This window comes from Balaenoptera acutorostrata, chromosome 19 (assembly GCF_949987535.1).
Source record: "Balaenoptera acutorostrata chromosome 19, mBalAcu1.1, whole genome shotgun sequence".
NCBI lineage: Eukaryota > Metazoa > Chordata > Mammalia > Artiodactyla > Balaenopteridae > Balaenoptera > Balaenoptera acutorostrata.
This window is the reverse complement of record NC_080082.1, coordinates 45,748,374-45,770,543: the sequence shown is the minus strand read 5'-3', so window position 1 is coordinate 45,770,543 and position 22,170 is coordinate 45,748,374. Positions and strand designations below refer to the sequence as shown.

The 22,170-nt window shown below is 47.7% G+C and overlaps 1 protein-coding gene across 6 annotated transcripts in view; it reads right to left on the bottom strand.

Moving 5' to 3' along the window:
* Window positions 1-22,170, bottom strand: part of ZNF536 (zinc finger protein 536) — a 418,463-nt gene that overhangs the window by 153,515 nt on the left and 242,778 nt on the right. For all 6 annotated transcript variants that reach the window (XM_007165033.2, XM_007165032.2, XM_007165035.2 and 3 more), the window contains exon 5: window positions 3,382-3,534. In XM_007165033.2, coding sequence (XP_007165095.2) covers window positions 3,382-3,534 — 153 coding nt within the window. The remainder of the gene's footprint in view (window positions 1-3,381; window positions 3,535-22,170) is intronic.

Sequence of the window (22,170 nt, the reverse complement as noted above, 5' to 3'; positions counted from 1 at the left end):
CAGCCTTCCCTGGGTGGGCAGCAATCAACGTCTGCCCTGCAGGAGCCAGAGAGGGGCAGCCCTAGGATGTGAGGGTCCTCTGGGTGCCTCCCCTCCATCACACATGGATCTGGCTGGAGCCTGGGGGACAACAGAAACGTTCTTGCTCCCTGCAGGCTCTGCCCAGCCCCCAGGTGTTCAAAGCAACCTGACTGGTGCATCTTCTCAGAACCTCTCTAATAAACAGGTGTTGGGAGAAGAAGAGCAGTAATTGAGTTAATGTAGTGGAGTTAAAAAAGGAAAGTGTTTTTATCAGAGTTGATGCTATACGATCAAAACTTCCCATAGAGATGGAGTAGGACAGAAAGACACAAGAGAATGTTCCACCTCATATCCTGACCAATTAAAATATATTTATTACACATTGGATTTTTAATGTGCTCGTATGGGTCCATTATAGAAAAACTTCAAAAGATGGCATCCTGGAAAACAACTCTTCTATTTTGGAGACTGCTGGCCTCTGGCCATGTCACTTGGAAATACAAAACCGCAAAGAGAAAGGAGAAGGCAGTACAGGACATCTCCACAACTGGGGCCCCTATTAACTCATTCATTAACAAACCACTTGATTTTGATTTTTAATTACACGTGTAATCTACACTTTTACATTGTCATAATGGATGTTTTACTTTGGTGATTTATAACGTGTAACACTTTCTGTTCTGTTCAGAAGCACAAGTGTAAGCATTTTCCAACTTCTTTGTTCTTTGATAAAAGGAAATTGATCTTTATCTGGTTACCATTCTGCCTTTTAAACACTGCAAATTCTGTTTCCGAGGAGGGCTGGTGGTGTGATGTTTCCATGGCTTCTTTCATTTTCACCCTTATTCTGGGAAGTTTCTGGAATGCCTCTGTCTGTGGCTCTGCCTTGCTTCTCTCTGTGTCTCCAAAGACTATTGATTACAAACTTCAGAAGTTTGTGACGCAAAAGAAGCAGAAGTTTGGAAAAACATAATCTTTCTCAAGCTTTAAAACTTCTAAAAACAGTATCCATTTGTTTCTACCCAGGTTCAGCAAGACTTCTTTCTGCCAGCTTCAGTCCTAATTTACCAAGAATATTCTGTGGCGTTTCCACTCGAATCACAGACAAGCTGATGGGGGTGGGGGCCCCTAGGGTCGGCAGAGCTCCTGGTTGGGAGGCACTGCCCCTTTCCTTCCAGACCTACACTCCCCGGCAGGGCCGGCCTCACCCGTTGTGAGCCATCACGCACCTGGGGAACCTGGCCCAGGAGCCTGTATCCACATCACATGAAAGGGCAGTACCACAGCACCCGCCTGGCCAGGTCTCCACACTCCTGTAGGCAGTGAGACCGTGGGTGCCCTGGTGGACTGTCTCCCATGTCCTGATGGTCTGTGGGTCCCTCCCAACCACCACAGCACTAGGGGACCCGGCTCCAACCTGGGGAGGAAAGTGGACATCACCATGATCTGAGAAAGCTGAGCTGCCTCGCCTTGAGCCCCATCACTGGGAAGAGCTTACTGAGAAGGGGACATTGGTGCCAAACTCTGAAGGTGAGGGCGCAAGCCGGTGACCTATCTTACAGGGAAGTGCAAAGGCCCTGAGGCAGGAACTCAGGGATTCCTCACGAAGCCCCTGCGGAAGGGTCTTCCATCCATAACCAGGAATCTAGCACCTGCAGCCTGGCTGCCACGCTGTGGCTTCTGACCAGCTCATGTGTGCAGGGTGCCTTTCCCAAAGGACCACAGGTTCCCTAGGGAAGGGTCCACCTTCCCCACTGCACTTGTCCCCTCTGTGCTACCCATCACAGGGCAGGCATTGCAGGAGGAGGGTCACTCACTTATTTGTTCTGTCATTCAACCTCTCAAATAAATGTACCATGCCCCCTGTAAGCTGCAGTTTACTGCAAGGTGCTCTTGTAGGCCCCGGGGTTCTATAGCAATTAAATAGATGGATAATATTACACCTTCACATTCTACTTGGTGGAAGACAGACAACACAGAAGGAAATGAACAACTGAATTGAACAAGATAATTTCAGAAGGTGTTAAGTCTATGGAGAAAATAAAACAGGGGCATGAGGGATATTTCAGGCAGGGTAGTCACGCAGTCTCTCTGAAGAGATCACATGAAGCTAAGCCCCCAGTGACCGACCACCTGGAGGAAGAACATTCCAGGTGGAGGGGGCAGTAGGTGCAGAGGTCCTGTGGCAGAAGCAAGCACTCTGCATTGGAGAAACAGGAAGAAGGCAGTGGGGTCACAGGGTGGTGATAAGGGTGAAGATGGGCAAGATGGGTCGGGTCCCATGGACCCTGGAGAGTGAGCAAGCTTGGCGCATAATTTTAGGAGACTTTGCCCTGGGGTGAACCCATGAGAGAAGTGCTCCAGGACAGGGAGGGACAGTGGTGATGGCCAACTGCACCCAGGTTGAGAATAAAGACAGCAGCCCATCCCACTGCCACCTGTCCTCAGGGCTCCTCTGGGTGTCAGGGAGATTTGCAGGCACAGGTGAGGGCCCAGGTGAGGGCTCCTTGTCTTTAACCGCATGCTGCACATGAGGCCCGTACACACTAAATATCCTTCACAACCCTAAGCTTTATTGATTCCTTAGGAAATAGACCACAATTATTTTTGAAAATAGATGGCATATTTGTCTATCCTCTGAAGCAGCTCACACTCCAATAGATAAAGTGTCAGGAGAAAAATCAAAGAAAATGGAGGTGTCCATGTGTCAGAGAGATTTTTTTTGTATTGGCAATGTGCAAACAACTAGCAGAAAAGCTCACAAGAACCATGACCGAGAGACAAGACAGAGAGACCAAGAGAAGCCCTCACCTCGAGGGGCTCGGACAACGCCGTAACAGGGGAAATGACCGCAGTGGTCCAGTGGCTTGGTTAAGAGCATCTCGATTTTTCTTTTGAGGAGACCCAGTGGAGAGACACCCATCCTCCTCTCCATCTATCCAGTCCCAGGTGTGGGCACGTAACCCCAGCTGGGCCAGAAGCCAGCCTGCCTTCAAAGACCTCCTACATGCCCTTGTATACTTAGAGTTTGAGCTGGGTTCTCATCATCTGCACCTGAAAGACCCCTGGTCCATGTGAGGATGTGGCAGGTGCTACTTCAGTGCAGCAGAAGGAGGCCATCAGCAAAATGTCGCAGGGCCTTGGACAAAGCATCAGCATCCCAGGCCTGGACCATGGGAGATCCATGTCCACATGCCCGTGTGTCATTCAAGAGGGTGAGTATGGAGTAGAGAACTGGGTCGTTAGGGTCAGTTCAGACCCACACAATGGTGCACGGATAGGCCCACAGCGGGTAGACCTAGGACAGGAGCATGGCAGCCCTGGACCTCCTCCTCCGAGCTGTGCACCCGGATCCCTCACCTGTGTGTATCCTCAGGTGGACCTTTAGGTGATGTGATGTCCGGAAGGTTTTCCCACAGTACGGGCAGTCCTTCATGGCCGAGCCCAGGCTCCTGTCGCGAAGCAGTGCGGGCTGCTGGATGCCGGCAGATCTCCCAGCCTCCTCGCCAATGTCTGCAATGGAGGAGAAACGTTCTCACATCACTTCAGCACATGTCAGAAGTTGTTCGCACCAAAACTGCCAACACCACACAAGGCTAAACATGTCAATACTACACCTGTCTATTTCATTCTTTAAATCTGACAGAATGCTGACAATTCACGTATTTTCTTGTTATTCTCTTAAATTATTTCATCTTTCCTATCATCATTTTAAGCAGCATATGGTACCTTTATATTGAACTGAATTAAACAAGAAAAGAAACAGCTGTGTCAGCAGCTGGTTTGATTTCTTCTTTTGCTTAGCTCCTATTAAATATTTTTTTTCAAAAGTTTAAAAATGTTGGTGGTTGTTGAGTCTGATTAATTTATAATACGGACTAGCTGGAGAGTTTGCTATAGGATCAAAATCACATTTGCATTATATCAGGCAACAAATGAAAAAAAAAATGTGTCTCGGCTGAGTCCCCAAGACATGCAGACGTACAGCTATTTTGGGACAGGAAAGAAAATTATCCCAAACTGATCATTTCTTCCTTGTAGAGTCTTGCCTCCATCGCTGGCTAGTGTAATCTCATGAAAGGGAGAAGAAAAAGTATGGAAATGCGGTTCCACAATTAGCCCATGATAAACATATAGTGACATATTCAAAGTCATGTGCAGAAACTCAGCTGCAAAACTCCCATAAACTTAGAGCACTGCAGTTAAATCTTTGTGCAGTGACCTGAGAACTTCCTCTGTAAAGTATCAATACAAATTTTGCTTCCTGCTGTTATCTGTTATGTAACCCAAACCATTAGAAAATGGAATAAAATTTACATACGGCTGCCTTCTGCACAGAAATGATGGGACATAATAGTAAATAAAACTGTGAAAATATCTAGTGGTTGGAGGATATGTTATTGCAACACCCGAGGCCTGACATCACATTGTCAAAGAGGCGACATCAGGGGAGCAGGGCAGGAGCTGGGACTCTGCATCTCGAGGAGGGGAGGCAGGCAAGCCTTCTCCTCTGGCCTCCCCGCAGGGCTGGAGGCTGCCGCCTGGCACAGAACCCAAGCTCCCGAGGCTGGCAGGGTCCTGGCCACAGCTTCCAGCCCACCCTCTAGGCCTTCTGGTAGATTCACCATGAGAACAAGGGGACTTTCTGGGATAATAAGCAGACCTGTGAGTTCTGCAGAGAGCAAAAAAAAAAAAAAAACCAAGATTTGTACCTTCCAAGCAATGGAAAATGCAAATTGCTTTTATTCTTCAACATCCATTCCTGGTGTTCTCCGCTCACAGCCAAAAGGGACAGACTTCTAGGCCATGAACAAGATGAAGGCAGTCGCACTTAATTCTTATTTGGATGTTTGCTCGGCGCAACCGTGGAAACCCTTTGGCTTCGAGCATCCTCTCTGAATTTGGACTGTGCACGACGGCATCATCACCCTGGAAATTTTCCTTGAAGGCTCACTTTTAATCCTATTCTCCACAGCTCTTCTAACCATCCTTGGAAGAGCCGTTCAAAAGGTCTAACTGCCCAGCTTTTTTTTTTTTCCTCATAATTTTACACAGGGAGGGGGACTCAGTTCATCCACATCTAGAACTCACTCGACCTAGCACTCGCTTTGTGGTTGTCCACGTGACTGTGGAGAGACTACCAAAGATGGCTATTGGGCTGCTGATAAGGGAAAACAGGCACAAGAGAGTGTTGCCAGGTCACGGCAAACAAATGTCCCACATGCAGTCCTAGCAGGAAGTCCCTGCCCCCAGGTCAAGTCCACCAGGGCTGCTACCACCTCTGTCTTAAAGAGCCAGGTTGCCGAGAGCCCAGGAGAACAATGGCCAGATGCCAGATGACAATTCCAAGTCGACCGCATCCTAGTTATAAACAGCTGAGACGCCATCTCTTACCCATCTCCCTCCACCACCCCCGAGCCACCCCAACCCCAAACCTGTTGCATTTGCCCTCCCAGCATTACTCATTCCTTTTGTGGGATCATGAGGTCAGCTTAAAATAACAACAAGCCTGATTAAAATTCCACCCAAGTGCTCCCTGCAACAGGGTTGAGATACCCTATTTAAGTTAGGAGGCCATGAGCTGTCCATTTGAATGATGATCTGAACTAAGTGTTGACTCCGGGACAGGAGTAGGCAGGTGTGGGCTTTTGATGTTGCATCCCTGCCCGTCCTCGCGTCCCACGGTCTGCAGCTGAGCACCTTCCCCAGATCCTCCTCTGTCGGAGCCCCTGGGGAGCAGTCCAAGGCGGGGCTGTCCAACAGAAGAGAATAGAGAGTGTGGGGAACGTATTTCCACTGCAGCTTTTGGTGAGCCCTGGCCCAGGGCACGATATAGATAAATAGACAGGTAAGGCTGCAGCCCTGCGCTCCCGCCGGCTTTACGGAAGGTGAGGAGGAGAAGCGTCTCACTATATGTCACTCTAAGCAATGGTCTGTATCTGTTTTCCTTTTATCTTTCTATCCTGGATATGCGTGGCCCAATAAAAAGAATGAATTTGTAAGATAAACAGCTTTCTTTGCAGATTTAAGAGTCTAATTTTCACTTTACACAGAATGTTTTTTTTTGCTTTTGTTTTGTTTTGTTTTGTGTTTTTTTTTTTTTTGGAGGCCCAGAAGGCCTATGGCGTTTACTCTTAGACTAATCCAACTAGAAAAACAAACTTGAGCGACGATGAAGGGGAATTGCGGGTGGTCCCAGGAAGTGTCCGGAGAGGCTGAAAGCCAAGTACAGTCAGTCAGTGATGGCAGAGGAAGGCCCGCTGAGCTGCACACTCACAGGGCCTGTGTGTGGGTTCCTGCCTACACCTGGATGGGTATCGAGGAACAAGGTGCGCTAAACCGAGCCCAGCCCCGCTGAGAACTCAAGGGGCTCGCTCAGAGGGGAAGACGAAGCTGGTCGCCGATTCCTTCTCTACCCGCCCAGAGTGTAAAAGCACTAGCAGCTGTCCTTCTGCAAGGCTCCCCAGATGGAGTCCCGAGGCTCTGCCTGTGGCCACACACAGCTGGCCAGGGAGGAACCACGGGTCCTGCTTATGGACAGACCAGCCCTTCCCCAGCCCTTCCAGGAAACACACGACAGAAAGGAAGAAGCATTAAAAAATGACACCTGTGATCCTTTGTCAGGCCGTTTTTGGATTGGTATGAGCTTTTAAAAAAAATTTCCTTGGGGCTTCCCTAGTGGTGCAGTGGTTGAGAATCTGCCTGCCAATGCAGGGGACACGGGTTCGAGCCCTGGTTTGGGAAGATCCCACATGCTGTGGAGCAGCTAGGCCCGTGAGCCACAACTGCTGAGCCTGCGCGTCTGGAGCCTGTGCTCCGCAACAAGAGAGGCCACGATAGTGAGAGGCCCGCGCACCGCGATGAAGAGTGGCCCCCGCTCGCCACAACTAGAGAAAGCCCTCGCACAGAAACGAAGACCCAACACAGCCAAAAATAAATAAATAAACAAATGTGGGGTTAAAAAAAAAAATTTCCTTTTCCTAAAATCTGCAGTATGTCTTCCCTCTGATCAGACACTTTCTCTAAATGTGTTGAGTACGCTGAAGGTGGGCGTGTGAACAGAGGTCGGCCTCAGACCCACTGGCTGCTCCTCCTGCTTCTCTGTGGAAGGAGCGCTGCCAGCTCCTAGAGGCTGGGCTGTCCCTGAGAGTTGGGGCATCCGGCAACAGGCGACACAGCCTCAGCCTGGGTGTGCTCTGGCTCTCATAGGATGGGGAAAGGGCTGAGAAATAACTCCTGGGACCCCTGTTTCTTTTCTTGACCCCACTAAATAATATGGGATCTATTCTTCACGAATGGATGTCTTATATATGGTGGCAGCAAATAATATTCCAGAAGAACACAGACTATACGTGCAACCCTTCCCAAGTTTCAGCCTAGAACAGGTGAATTGTAGTAGGTATCAAAAACTCTGCAAGCTTTCTCCTGTTCCTACAAGCTGAGAGTGGTTAGATAAAAAACAGGACATGGATCCAATCATTCCAAGTTTTCTTTCAAGAATTTAGGAGGTTTCTCAAAAAACTAAAAATAGAACTACTGTATGACCCAGCAATTGCATTCCTGGGTATATATCCAAAAGAAACAAAAACACTAATTGGAAAAGATACATGCACCCCAATGTTCATAGCAGCATTGTTTACAATTGCCAAGACATGGAAGCAACCTAAGTGTCCATCAACAGATGAATAGGTAAAGAAGATATGACACACACACACACACACATATATATAATGGAATACTACTCAGCCATAAAAAACGAATGAAATTTTGCCATTTGCAACAACATGGATGGACCTGGAGGGTATTATGCTAAGTGAAATAAGTCAGACAGAGAAAGACAGATACTGTATGTTATCACTTACGTGCGGAATCTAAAAAATACAACAAACTACTGAATATAAAAGAAAAAGAAACAGACTGACAGATATAAAGAACAAATCAGTGGTTACCAGTGGGGAGGGGAAGAGGGAGGGGCGATATAGGGGAGGGAACTAAGAGGTATAAACTTTTAGGTATAAAATAAGCTACAAGCTACAATAAGATACAATATATTGCACAACATGGGGAATATAGCCAATATTTTATAATCGCTATAAATGGAGCATAACCTTTAAAAATTGTGAATCACTATAATGTACACCTTATATATAATATATATAACTTATATAATACTGTACTTCAACTATACTTCAATTCAAAAAAGATATACTATTTGGGGGTGGGGGACATCAGACAACTGACCTTCCTAATTTTGTCATCTCAAGGTCAGAAACCATGCCTCCTACATTTCCATTTGCTGCTTCTAAGCCTCTGAGTGTATAGCAAGGTTGGCCTAGGCCAAGGCGGCATTAAGGTTCATTACCTTCCCTGAGAGTTCACAGAGGGAGGGTAGGAGGGACGTTCCATAGCTGTGGGCTGAAGGAGGGGCCGGGGGATTACAAATGGTCATGGATCCTCATACTGGAACCCTCATCATCAACCGCCACAAACTGGCAGTCCTGGATAGACAAAGAATCAGATGCTTAGAAAGACAAATAACTTCTCAAACGTTAAAGCCTAGACACACATACAATACCATCAGCAGCTGTCTGAATCCATTCCTGAGACCGGCTATCTTGTACACAAATATGATTTGAATTTATGGGTGCCTCATGATATACTTAACCTTACTCACATATTGGTTTGGAATTTAAATACTTGGTTTATGAAATAATTTTGTATTTTAAGGGTAGCTTTTCCCCCAGGTTATCTTTAAACACTGAGCTTACTCGGTACATATTTAAAATAGTCTTGTTTGCAAAGAAGGCTGCCTCAGGAGTCAGGAGGCAGAGTCTTTTGCTTCTGGGTCCCCGGGACCTGGCTGTCCTCAGGCAAATCCTTTCACCCCACTCCAACGGGACTTACTGGCCCTTCCCCTCAGCTCCTTGCAGTCCCGCTATGCTGGAAGAGCCCCAAGCCCACTGCAGGCTGTCTTCACCCACTTTGCGGCCTTTCCTTCACCCACCCTAGCCCAACCTAAGCCAAATAAGCAACAGGGATGGCTCTTAGAGATATGGGAGGAAATGACCATGAAAGGGATAGTACGTGCTCCTATGTATTCCACGAGAGCCTACTTTTCCCAACTGCCTTTGCGCTAAGTTGGGACCACTGACTAGTCCAGCCAATGGCTGGAAGCGATGCAGAGGAGAGACAGTGTGCCCCCGACTGTCTCCCTCTCCCCTCCGGCCACCCTACCCTTGCAACACAAAGGTCGAGGGGGCAGGATCGCAAAACAGAGGATGCCTCGATGGCTGCGTCACCAGATGGAGGGGGGTTGACCCGAGCCAGGCTGTGCGTGAATGAGAAGATCTTGGTTCTGTTAAGTCATGGAGATTTGGAGAGTTGTCACAGTGGGAGGACTCAGGAACTAAGAAGTGTGAACCTTCTACTGGTGAGGTCTTCTGGGTTTATACCCAATCCTCTAGGTAGTCTTATAAATTCACAGAATGAGACAGAGAACAAGGTCCAGAGAGACCAAAAGAGGCAGAGTGGGACCAAAGAGAAAAAGCAAAGAAGGTTTCTTTTTAAATAGTGCACGTACTCTCACTACTCACCTCATCCTGCCAGGCAGCCTTACCCTTCACATGCTCAAAAGTACATTTTGGAAAGATTTTTATTTAAAAAAAATTGTCATGATGATGTTGATGATGATGTTGATGTTGATGATGATGATGATGATGATGTTGTTGATGATGATGATGATGATGATGTTGATGGTGATGATGATGATGATGATGATGATGATGATGATGATGATGGTGATAATGATGGTGAGCCCGTGCAGGGAATGGAGAGCTATCCCAGCGACCTCAGGTGGGTAAGGGAGCTGTCTGTATACCTGAGCATTTACTACTTTACGACATAAAAGGCCATGGTATTTTAATTTCTATGGAACTCCTACTATAACAGTAAACACATTTTCCCAGATGAGTCGTGCAGTTCATTCTAAAAGTCTGTCTTGTGCAAAGAGCACCTCAAAAGCACAGATCTCCCTTCATTAATGAAGGAAAAAACAATTTGTGGAGTCTAAAGTGTGAGCATGACACCAAAAAATCACATCTTTATTAATATCTTTGCCCACATATACCAGTGTTTTAAGATCTTTTCAGGGGAGGAAAAATAAGACCTTGGAGGAAAAATCCAGAGGAATGTATAGTTCCTCTTAAAAGCTTAACAACACTTTCCCTTATTTTAAAACCTTTAAAATAAACAGACTCAAAACAATGATTACTGTGGTAGAAGTTCCTGAGGAAGAGTTCACTTTATTTTTAAAAATGATTTTAAATTAATGGTATGCATAAAAATTATAACTTTACTGTAAACAATTGTACTTAACTCTTGGAACACGTCAGTCATGCCTTGGGTCAGTATTAATTTGGTGTCTCTGTTGTTTCATCAAAATTCTCTGGTTTATGATGGCCATATATAGTCATGTTAAACAGTTAAGCATTAATATGGATTGGCAAAAGTATTTGTTTAAATAGAGAGCTATTTTAGAAAAGGATGACCACTTGTGAGAAGGCAACAGCCAGCTTCCCTGTGGGTTCTTAGGACCGGGGACCAGGCTGGGCTCACTGGCAAGGCCCGAGCTCGTGACACATCTCAGGGAGCAGAGGTGAAAGTCCTCCATCATCGCCTTCCTGACCTCTGACCCAAACTCAAAACTGTGTAGAGCTCCATTTGCTGTTAGCAAGATAGGATTTCTGGAATTGGGGAAATAGGTCACTAAAAGGCTAAAATTTGGAGAAAAGAATATAAGATACTAGGATCTCAAATAGCTTCTCTAAAGCAACATTTTGATGAGTTAAGTGAAAATGAATCAGAAACATATGGATTAAATTTCCCTTAAAATACACAAGGGCTTCAAAATCAAGCACTGTGGGCCAAATGTGTTTCTGGTTTTACCAAACCCAGAGCCTTTTCTTAACTGTCAGGGGAGTGTTCCGAACCACCCTCCCCCCACCCCACCCATCCACTGGTGACTGGGCCACCCATGGGGTCTCTTCCCTTTGGCATCGTGTGATGCTGCCCTTGACAACATCCTCTGTAATCCTTGGGTTGCCAGGTCTCCCAAGGCCCTCAGGGCCAGCTGTAGGTAGGCACTTTCAGTCCACAGCCTGGGAACTGTGACCATGGACGCAGCAGGCAGAATTTGGGACTCACAGAATCAACCTTTGACAAGACAGCTGGGTGTGATGGGTCTCTTTGGGTTCTGACCACCCCTCTCTTCCCTCTGGCCTGGTGGGCAGGGATCCATCCCAGAAACTGTTCAGGTGAACCAGGGCAGAGCAACGTCACCTATGAACTGGCCTGGGTGACGAGAACCAGGCAGAAGGATGAGTCTGGAGAGGGACGGCCCAGGGGGCTGCCATCTCCTGGGAAAAGCCTGGTTATGTGCAGGGGAGGGAAGGCCACTGACTCCATTGCTCTTTAGAATAACCCCCAGCACCTATGGTCTCCAACCCCCACCTAAGTGGCCCCCGCTGCTGCTCTGACCTCGTCCCAACTCCTGACCCTACTCCAGCCCTCCATCTTTCTGTTTTCCTCAAGCCTTCCTGGCTGGTACCCAACTTAGGGCTTTGTTCCTGATGCCTCATCCACCTGGAATTCTCTTCCCCCAGAATTCACACAGAGACTCTCACTCAGGCTTTAGTCCACAGGCCCTTTCTGGGAGAGGCGTCTCTGACCATATTGTCTGAAGGAATTCTCCCCGACTCCAGGTTCCAGGGCGCTCTTTCTCTGGTTGGTCCTTCAAGCAAACTGTCTATCACCTACTGCAAATGCTAACTGACCTATGTATTTGTCTGCTTACCACCTGTCTCCCCCCAGACACAAGCTCCACGCAAACAGGGACTATTAACCACTGTTTGCTGTTATACCCCCAGCACATGGTAGGCACTCAGCTCATAGCAGGTGCTCCATACCATACATACTTTAAAAAACTGTACATACTTTTTTCAAAATAAATAAAAGAATCAGAGAAGGCAAGCAAACTGAAATTCAGAGGCTAAGATCAGCTCCTGACTACAAGAGGGAAGCTGTTTTGAGTAGCCTGGGAGGAACTGGACCCGGGTACCAGCAAAATACCAGCAAAATACCAGAAATGCCCCCAAAGTGCTCAGCACAGACCATCAGGGGCCGGAGTGTGATAACAGCAGGGAGGAAGGAGGTCAGGGGGGAGGCTTCCTGAAGGAGGTGGCCTCGGGGTGTCTCCCGGGTCTCTCTCCATCCAGGTGGAAGGAACCACACACACACTCTACTCAGCAAGGTCACACGTGAGCTTTTGAGAAGATGGGGGCGTGTTGTTGAGGAAACCTTCCACTGTTTCATCTGCCCACTCCCTGGCTAAAAAGGAAGATGTCATTGCGTTGGAAGAAATAGCCTCCCATATGCATAAAGAAACATTAATCAATAGAAAAGTATAACAAGATACTTTAAAAGTAACCCATGCCCCAATTACTACTGTAATTATTGCAAAATACTTGTTTTGCTTTCCCTTCTTCGTAATTTAAATTACATGTTCCTTTCTTTAAAAAACAAAAAACAAAAAAAACTACAGACTACAGAAGTCTCTACTTTCAGTAAAGCATAAATTCCCAAAAGATTTCTACATAATTTATTTTCTTAAAAGAACTATAGCTTTTAAGATCCTCTTAAGGTAACTTACAGCCCCCTCATCTATGGGTGAGGAGGGGGCTGGGGGGAAGATTGGAGGAGATCTCTTTGACTGTCGGGTATGTTTCAGGAATTCTTACTTAAATGACACTGAGAACAAGCTGGACCAATCTTTTTTAAAATGCACTTAGTCAGTCGCCATAACTTGTGGGGCTGAGTTTTCTTTTGGGAATGGTGCACACTGAAAGGAGAAGGGATGATTTGGAGATAACGCTTGCCCCTGGAGACATGTTTTGCCATATTCTTTTTTAAACAAAGAAGACATCTTAAGCACCTTGCAATATCTTTCATTTAATCGTTGGCAGAAGGCAAGTCCCTGATGAACACCGGCCTGTGTCTTTCTCTTTAACCAGCTGAGTGATCCAAGCTTTTAATATAGCCGTTCCAATTATTGTAAAAGTCATCTAGTACCTTATAACCACAAATATTGACAGTTTATTGCACAACACATTCCTGACATTTGAAGGTCACACCATACATAATACATACTCTTTTATAAAAGTGTCTGGAACAAAAAGATACATGATAAGCAATTACCTCTCCCGGCTTCTATGTATGTACAGTTCGGGGCTGACTAGAGGTTGCATGGGAGGCACAGGCACCATTTTAAATAATCTATTAAGGCAGCATGGAGGCATTCATGATGGATAATTATGAAATGGCTCGTGGACACACTGCAGTCAGATTGGCTGGCCGGGCCGTGGGGTCTGGGCAATTCTCCTTGTCCGAGTTCGGGTCACAATGCCACTCCGCCATGGACAGCCCTGCCTCACTTCACAATCGGATTTTCCCCCAAAGCCACTAAGCATAACAGAGTCACAATATGTTCTTGTTTTTCAGATTGGTCTGTATGTGGCTGAAAGGAATTTAAAAAATCCACCAGGCCTGGTTCAGATGCACCCCACCCCCACAGCCTGCTGAGGTGCCCCAGAGGGGCACTGACCACAGCTCCCATCACACACAGAGCCACCCTGCCGCCCCAGGGCTGTGGCATCCACGGAGACCTGCAGCACAGGAGTATGTGGCTGTCAGGCACAGGTGCAAACCAGAATGGGAAGAGTGGACCCGAAAACTCTCCTGATACTGAGGCCATGCGACATCTCCCAAGAACACTCTGAGAAGGGAGGCACCGCTCATCGCCCCTTATCCCATTCCCACTTGTCCTTCCAGCTTATGTCTGACAGAAAGATTCCGATCACAGATTAAGTGGAACAGATTTGCAATCAAAGGCTTCAGGTTAAAACCAAGTTCCAACAATTCTTAGGAGTGTAATCCTGGGCAAATTACATAACCTCTCTGAGGTTCATTCAGTTTCCTTATCTGCAAAACGGGGATAGTCATAACAATTCATTTAGCACGGTGCCTGGTGCAGGATATGCTCCAATTAATAGTAGCTTTTAACATGAATATTGCCAAAGGGACCCCCTGCAAGCAAGGATGGCTTGAGGGGGAGGGCAGAGACTTGTGGCTTTAGTGCTCTCCCCACTCCACAAGCCCCAAGCGATGGGGCCTGACACCTGCACAAGGTCTAGAATGAGAAGGCATGCTCCCTTCCTGAAAAGTCCGGGTTGGAGCAGTTTCTCCAAAGCTCTGAAAACCCAGGCAATTCTCCCAAGTTAACAGTGAAAAACAATTCAGGCTGCAATTGAGCTTCGTGTAGATGACAATCTTTAATCACAGATGAAGCGGCAGGTCATTAGAATCTACACCAAACCCCCTCCCAAACAATACTAATGGCTGCAGTTTGAAAAAAAATTATATATATATATATATATATATGCATGTATAAACACAAATATATATATATATATTTTTTAGAACTGTATTAAAATAAATAATCAGCAAACTCTCAAGATAATCAAAAGCCCTTCCAAGAGTAATTCTATTTTGATTTCCAGAGTGAACACCCTAAAATTTAAGACATGGGACCAAAATGATTTCTATAAAGATGACATGTTTATTAGCATTAAATCCCAGGAAAGAGGGCTTCCTTATAAAGAACACAGTTTTGCATCTGAAAGCATGCATATTAGGATGTGTGTGTTTCTTTAAGAAGCTATTCTGTTTTAGAGGGTAGCGGGTAAGACAGGGCACCACGTGATCTGGAGGTTGCTATGGTAAATATGCATTTTTTATTGAAGAGTAAACAGTGGCAGAAAACAAGTGTCAATTGCCAGCTCTGAAGTTACTGCCATTTTTGAGCCGCACTCACTTATCTAGCCCTTTTAATTTGAGAACCTTTATCAGATGACTACTATCAATGGATCAAGATTTAAATTTTTTTGAATATATGCTGAAACTTTCAATACCTTGTAGTAATAAATACTCTAGTTGACATATAAAAATTAGCAAAAAAAAAAAAAAAAAAAAAAATTCTACCCAGCTCTGCTCATCACAGCACAAAGATTTTTCTGGAGCTCTTTTGCCTGTTGGTAGATCTCCAAAGGACAAAACCTTCAGACTTGGCTCAGGCCACAAAGCAGAGGAGCCAAGGAGACAGCCGAGGTTACCCCACTGACCATTGTCTTGGTACCTGTTGGCAAAACAAAGCTAGAGCCGATGCCCCGGGGAATGGCCCTCCCTATCCAGCGGTCCAGTGTCTGTGTCCTGGCAAGGCTGACGCCGCCCCAGGCTGCTGGTAGGGCAGTGGACTTTAGCCAATACGACTGTGACACATTCAGCGAAGATTTTGCTGTTTCTCCCCCACAGAGATTGGCTTGACGGCAACTTTGCTTTCTTTTTTCTTTTCTTTTTTTTTTTAACACCTTTATTGGAGTATAATTGCTTTACAATAGTGTGTTAGTTTCTGCTGTATAACAAAGTGAACCAGCCATACATATACATATATCCCCATATCTCCTCCCTCTTGCATCTCCCTCCCACCCTCCCTATCCTACCCATCTAGGTGGTCACAAAGCACCGAGCTGATCTCCCTGTGCTATGCGGCTGCTTCCCACTAGCTATCTATTTTACATTTGGTAGTGTATATATGTCCATGCCACTCTCTCACTTCGTCCCAGCTTACCCTTCCCCCTCCCTGTGTCCTCAAGTCCCATGAAAAGAAACGAAACTGAGTTATTTGTAATGAGGTGGATGGACCTAGAGACTGTCATACAGTGTGAAGTAAGTCAAAAAGAGAAAAACAAATTTTGCTTTCTGATAACCACAGGAGTGGCCTTTCTCAACTACAAATGAGGCTGTGTTATAAACCTCAGATAGCTCCCGGTCATGTTCACATCCTGAGTGGGCCCTCAACTATCTTCTCTGGCCAGGTGAAGAGTCTGGATTTTGCTCTTCTCCTTCTAGCCAGCAACTGGCAGAGGACCAGCCTGCGAGTCCTCCTCCTCCACATCCGGCACATAGTAGGCACACAACCATCACTCAACCAACACATGCATGAATGAATGATGCGTGAATGAATGAACTGACCCCGGGGACTAGCTTCCTGGGTAGCAGCTTCTAACAGGAAGGTCAAGTCTGCTCATTCTTCCTTTGATCGCAGATAAAAGTATCTAAAAGGTAACTTTCCAGGCGCTAGAAAACCCATAGACTAGTCCAAAGGAATCTTGACCAGGGACAAGCAAAATGAATGTGTTCTCCAAGGAGCCCCCAGGGAAGGAGGGAGCACGAATAAACTGCCCTGTTTGTGGAGGGACGGGTGGTGGGAGCAGAGCAAATTGTCCCCACGGCCCCCAGCCATGTGCAAAGACTGCTGAGCAGAAGGGGTCACCTCAAAACACCAAGATGTGTTTGATGCCAAGATCTGAGTTAAAATTTAAACTCTGTGATCCTGAGCAAACCGCTAAAGCTTCATGAACTTTAGCGCTGTTATTTGTATAACTGGATAATGGTATAGAGGAATCTGAGTGTTTCCTGAGATAGGGGGTTTGCAAGGCCTTAATATACCTTAAATCCTGCATTGGTATCACAGCAGAGTGGGAAAGTCACTGGCTTTGAGATGGCCAGCTCTGGGTTCCAACTTGGCCCTGCCACTTCTGAGCTATGTCTTTGTAAATGCTTCTCCTAACCTTGCCCAGACTCCAAACACTGTCAGTAAAGTGGAAATAACGGTGCTACTTTGCAATCCCTTGTGAAAACCAAATGAGATAATATGAGGAAAGGGCATCTGATAGATTTCCAACTGTCAGTTCCCCTGACCTACCCAGGTCTGTAATACTCACCACACAGATGACCAGGATAAACCAGAGGTGATGACTCATATAATGGCATCATCACAGGAGCCCTGCCTACGGCCAGCCCCCTCCCCCAGTACATTCCAAGTAGGAGTCACATTGCCACGATGGGAAGATCAATTCCAGTGTGCAAAGTGACACCAGCCTCTGTGGTGGGAAACCCACGAACAAGGCTCCACTCACACCCATGTGTCCTAACCCCGAAGTTACAGTTTATTTGGCACCTGCCCCCAAGGCATCTCCTAGACGAGACACACTTACTCCAAACATCCCTTTGAGGTGAGTAACTAGGGGGCGAGGAGGAAGACCTGGGGGAGGGTGTTAGACCAGGATGACGGGGAGAGAGAGGAGCATTCACCATTTTGGGCCGCTCAGGCCTCTCCATCCTGTGCTCCGTCCATGAGATGGCTGGTGTTAAAGGGCGACAGGCTGGCTGCTTCTAAACGTCTCTGCCGAGCACCCCATCTGCCCAGACATACAGTCACCGGGCCCCTCGGTCCTGCACCCCAGAGGCCCTCTGACCAGAAAATGCCCTGACCCCAATACTGAGAAAGAATTTTAGAGCCGTCCTTCAGGCACTGGGCAGTGACTTGGAACTGCGATATGATGTGAGCTGGGAGCTTTCCTCGACAATGCTTCAGGGGGCCACGCGCTCCCACCACCGCCTGCTCTGCATCTGTCCAGGGCATTCCCCGAACATGTAAGAGTCCCAAGGAAGCCCTTCTGGCCCTCCAGAAAGAGAGAGGTTGGAACTTTCTCCCTGATGGACATCGGAATCTCAATACGTGCTGGTCCCTCTTCCTGAAACACGAACCCCAAACACCACCTCCATCTTGCCTGGTTGATCCCACCATTCTTCAGGGTTCAGCTCCAATGCTGTTTCCTTGGGAGACATTCTCGGACTTCCAGACTATGTCAGGTCAGCCCCGATTACCCCAGAACATAACCTTCATGACACGTATCAGAGGTTGTACTTACCATATGTGTGTGTGATACCTGCTTAATTTCTATCTCTCCCACTAGCTTGTCTACTCTGTAAAAGTTGGGATGGATGGGGTCTATTTTTCTCAATCTTATGTCCCTAAAACATCCTGGCACAGAGTAGGTGCTCAGTAAACACTGGTGACTGACTGACTGATGGATACATGAATGAATGAATGAATGGTGCTGGGGAGGCTAGGCGGTCATTCCATGTAGTGTAACCAAAGGAGGCCACCTTCTTCTTTTAAGACCTTCACTCTCCTCCACTGACCTTCCCTGGTAACACCGAGTCCAGGGCTTGCACTGTGAGGGGAGAGTCTGCAGCCAGCTCTCCTGGGAGGGAAGGGGAGTGTGAGTGTTGTTCTGCAGAACTGACATCTCTCAAGAGCCCCAGCCCAGATTCTGGGGTGGGGGCAGCAGGTGGGCATGATCTGGACAAACAGAACCTCGGGGTGCGAGGGAGAGGCTGAGTGGGTGCTGGCCGAGGACCGCTGCTGGTGGACAGAGCAGAGCCCAGGCCCCAGGGCAGCACATCAGGATGTTGTTCTGCTTGGTTCTTCTGCTGAATGTCTGGCCCTGAGGAAAAGTCTGCCCAGACATATGTTCTCGGGGGCATCCCGCCACACGGGTGCTCTGCGTGCACCGCCAGAATGAGGACTACTCTGCCTTCCCATCTGTGTGAGGCTTACTGCATGCTCCTCTCCCTCAGCCTGCAACCCCCGAGCCTCCGGCCGTTCTCACTGCCCCCTGTCCCTCCACCTCTGCCCCCTCCCCAGCTCACCTCTAGCTGGGCACCACCCAATGTTTCCTGCTGGTGCTCACTACCCCAGCAAATCTTTGGTCCGTCTGGTTTACCTTGGCATCCCCAGCCTCTAGCAAGGTGCCTGGCACTTCATATTTTTAAATAACTACAACAATTTAACAAGGTGACACCACTTTGCTAGATTAGATCGTGGTGACTTTTTCTAATAAGGAAAATCACTTTCTCCGTTCCCTTTGGAAGCTCTTCCATACTAATACTCAAAGCAGTGCTGCATTCACAACACATATAGTCTTATAATGCTAATTTCTATCCCATAACCGAGAGAGACAACTAAATGTTGCAAGGTTATTCAAAACTCCTGCCCCTTATCCTCTGACTTCTCCTTAGGGGAAAATTGCACAGGAATACATTTCCTCATCTGTATGTTAAAGCACGGTTATAATCCACCTATCATGATTGCAATTTTGGGAATCAAAACGGAGATCCAAAACAGCAGTGTGATCTACATTTTAGCCACATATATTATAATAAATTAAGCCAAAGAAAGAGTTCTGTATTAACTCTCACTCTATTCCTTTCATACCCTATAAGAACATTGAAGCCACCCTCCATAAGAGCCCTGGCCTTCCCTCCATGCTGCCCAGGGCTGCCACGTTGCCACTGCCTCACCACCTGGAAGGCACAGTCACAGAGCCAGTTCAGAGCATTGACCAAGTCAGGCTTTGCAACACAGGTTCAAGGCCACAGCGAGGCTGCCAGCCATCCCTGGCCAAGGGCAAGCAGAAGCCTCTGGAAAGGAGCTGGTAGTGCGGGCAGCATACTGATGGCAAGTTCCTAGCCTGATGTTTGTGGACACTATGCCTCGGGACTTGGACCAAGGAGGCAGAGGGGACACAAGTGTCCATTACCTTAATGACCTAGCCCATGTCCTTTTCCAGGCCTGGGCCTCTGTTTCCACTTCTGTAGCATGTCGGGATAGCCACCTAATGGAGATCTCAAACGTTCATTACACAGGGTTTTCATTGCTAAATTTGTTTTTAACATTTACAAATTAGCGGCATTTCACACGTCATCTTGCTTTCCAGCTTCTCCTGAGAAACTGTGCTTTCACAACGCTGGGTCCAGGGTCCCAAGGAGCAGCGGCTGTTGGGTTGGGCAGAGGGGGCTTCCTCTTCCCCAGGCCCTTCCCTCAGCCTCGCCACCTGGCTGCCCCCACCCGGCAGGCATAGATCTCTCTGAATTTGCCATCTCTGCCGAGATGGTCCCGGACACCCTTTCTACCTCTGAAGACAGCCTCAATAACCTCAGTTGAGCAAATAAGGCAGAAGCCTCCAGACTAATTCTCATAATTATGATGGGTCTATTATTTCAAAGTCAGCGATGATTGTGGGGTCAGGTGCTCAGAGGAAGAGGGAGAGAAACATACTTTAAGTGATAGAAAATATCCTCTGATTCTTTGCTATGATACCAAATTGCATCCAGAAATGCTGAAACATGCACTCACAACCTTAGTCAAATTTCAAAGAGGCCTTGGCAGGAAGGGCAGTGATCAGAGAGGAGCGGCCGGAGAGCCACATGATTGACAGACCCCGTCCAGGACTCACTGCTGGTCTGAGCAAAGGGACACGGACACACCCCCAGCTGCTGAGCTGGCCTGGAGAGCTCCCAGTGACACTCTGACCTCCACGTCTGCAGCACCCAGCCTTCCCTTTCTGCCTCTTCAGGTGTTCCCACCCAGCCCCACTGCCGGGGCCTCCCCAGCACAGCCCCATCCTCTGAACCTTTTCTGGACGTTTCTGCACAATGACATGCTGCTCTGGGCTGCTCTCTCATTTTTCTTATGCGTTTTGATTCCAGCCTGCTTGCCAAGAGTACCCCGTGGGTTTGCCTGTCTCGTAATCTCCTACAAAGCCGAGCAAAGGGCTGGCCCACTGAGTCACTCAATAAACACAGGTCGGTTGACCTTTCCATTGTGAAAGACACCGTTATTATCTCCTCCAGGGCTTTCTTCCTAGGGCTTCTTCAAGGAGAAAGGCAGATCTGACCAAGTGACTGAAAACACCTTGGACTTTCTGGCCTCATTTCTCGCTTGGTTTGTGCCCCCAGTATTTGCTTGGATGTGAATTAATTCATCCAGCCCACAAATATGAATGCTGCCTGCTCTGTGCTGGGCACGGAGTAGGGAGATGGGGCAGCGGTCCACACAGCAGCCCGGGTGGCCCACGGGGCGGCTGCCTAGGGGCACAGCGGCGGATGGCAGAGGAGGAAGCCGGGACGTCTGCATCATGCAGCGAGGGGCCCGGTTCCCTCCTTAGTCCTCACTGGTCTGCAAGAAATTAGATCACAGCACACACATCGATGGAACCTGCTTTTCCTCTCCACCCTTGCTCCTCTGGCTTGTGCAGGATTCTCCACTGGGTCCCTTTCTGAATGTTCTTCTCTTACTTCTGGGACTTTCTTTAAGCAGCAGAAGGGCAGGAAGCACTTCGGCATCCACTCCCACATCGTCCACCGTGGATTTGTGGCTACGGGGCTGAGCCCAGGGAAGGCACTCTGTTTATCACTGGAGCCCCATACGTGTCCCTCCCGCTCCTGCAGCCAAGCACAGGGCACTTGTTGACATCCTAGTTTGTGCCAACAGCAACAGACACTTCCACTGAGGAAGATCAAAGGCTGGGAGTTTTACCCTGAAGGAGCTTAACATGCACGTGGGTGGACAAAATAAATGTATAGAAAATAAGAATAATGATGATGAAATATGAACCAGCTAATGGTAAAATGAATGCTAAAGACCGTGATTACTATCAGGATAGCAGCTAACATTTATCAGGTGGGACATATTATGCTTATTCCCAGTGTACAAAGGAGAAAACCGAGGCTCACAGAGGTTGAATACCTCAAGTAGCCTCGCCCAGCTACTCGGGGCAAAGCAGACTGCAGTCAAGGTCTCCTGACCCCTGAGCCTCTGTGAGCCACCTGGGGGCTGATGTTCACAGTGAGGGTGCATGACGCTGTGTGTACAAATGGAGATGAAGGCACGTCAAGGGCTGCTGTGGTGGGAGAGCAGGAGGGAGCTTCATGAGTGGAGCATGGGAGCCCAGCTTGGAGGCCTGCAGGGGGCGCGCGGAGAGGTGGTGCGCTCTGAAATCCAGCAGGAAAGACTGGTCTTGATGCAGGAGAAAAACCACCTCCCCAGAAAAGCGGCAGGAAGAGCTGGAACACAGCAGCAGTGGACCCTGTCAAGGGGAGTTATGCCCCCAGGAGGTGGAGACCCCACCCTGCCCATCTACTGCTCACTCTTCAATTCGGTCACATTTTTGCTCCAACACAGAGCATTTGTCCTGCCATCTTAGATCATTCCCGAAAACATGTCAGAAAGAGAGCAGGCACCCCAGTGTACTACCTGTGCCACGTCCACAGCATTAAGGGAAGTGAGGCCTGGGTAGCACCGACTCTTTCTGAGGGTGGAGGTAAACTGAATAACCTCTCCCTAAGCAC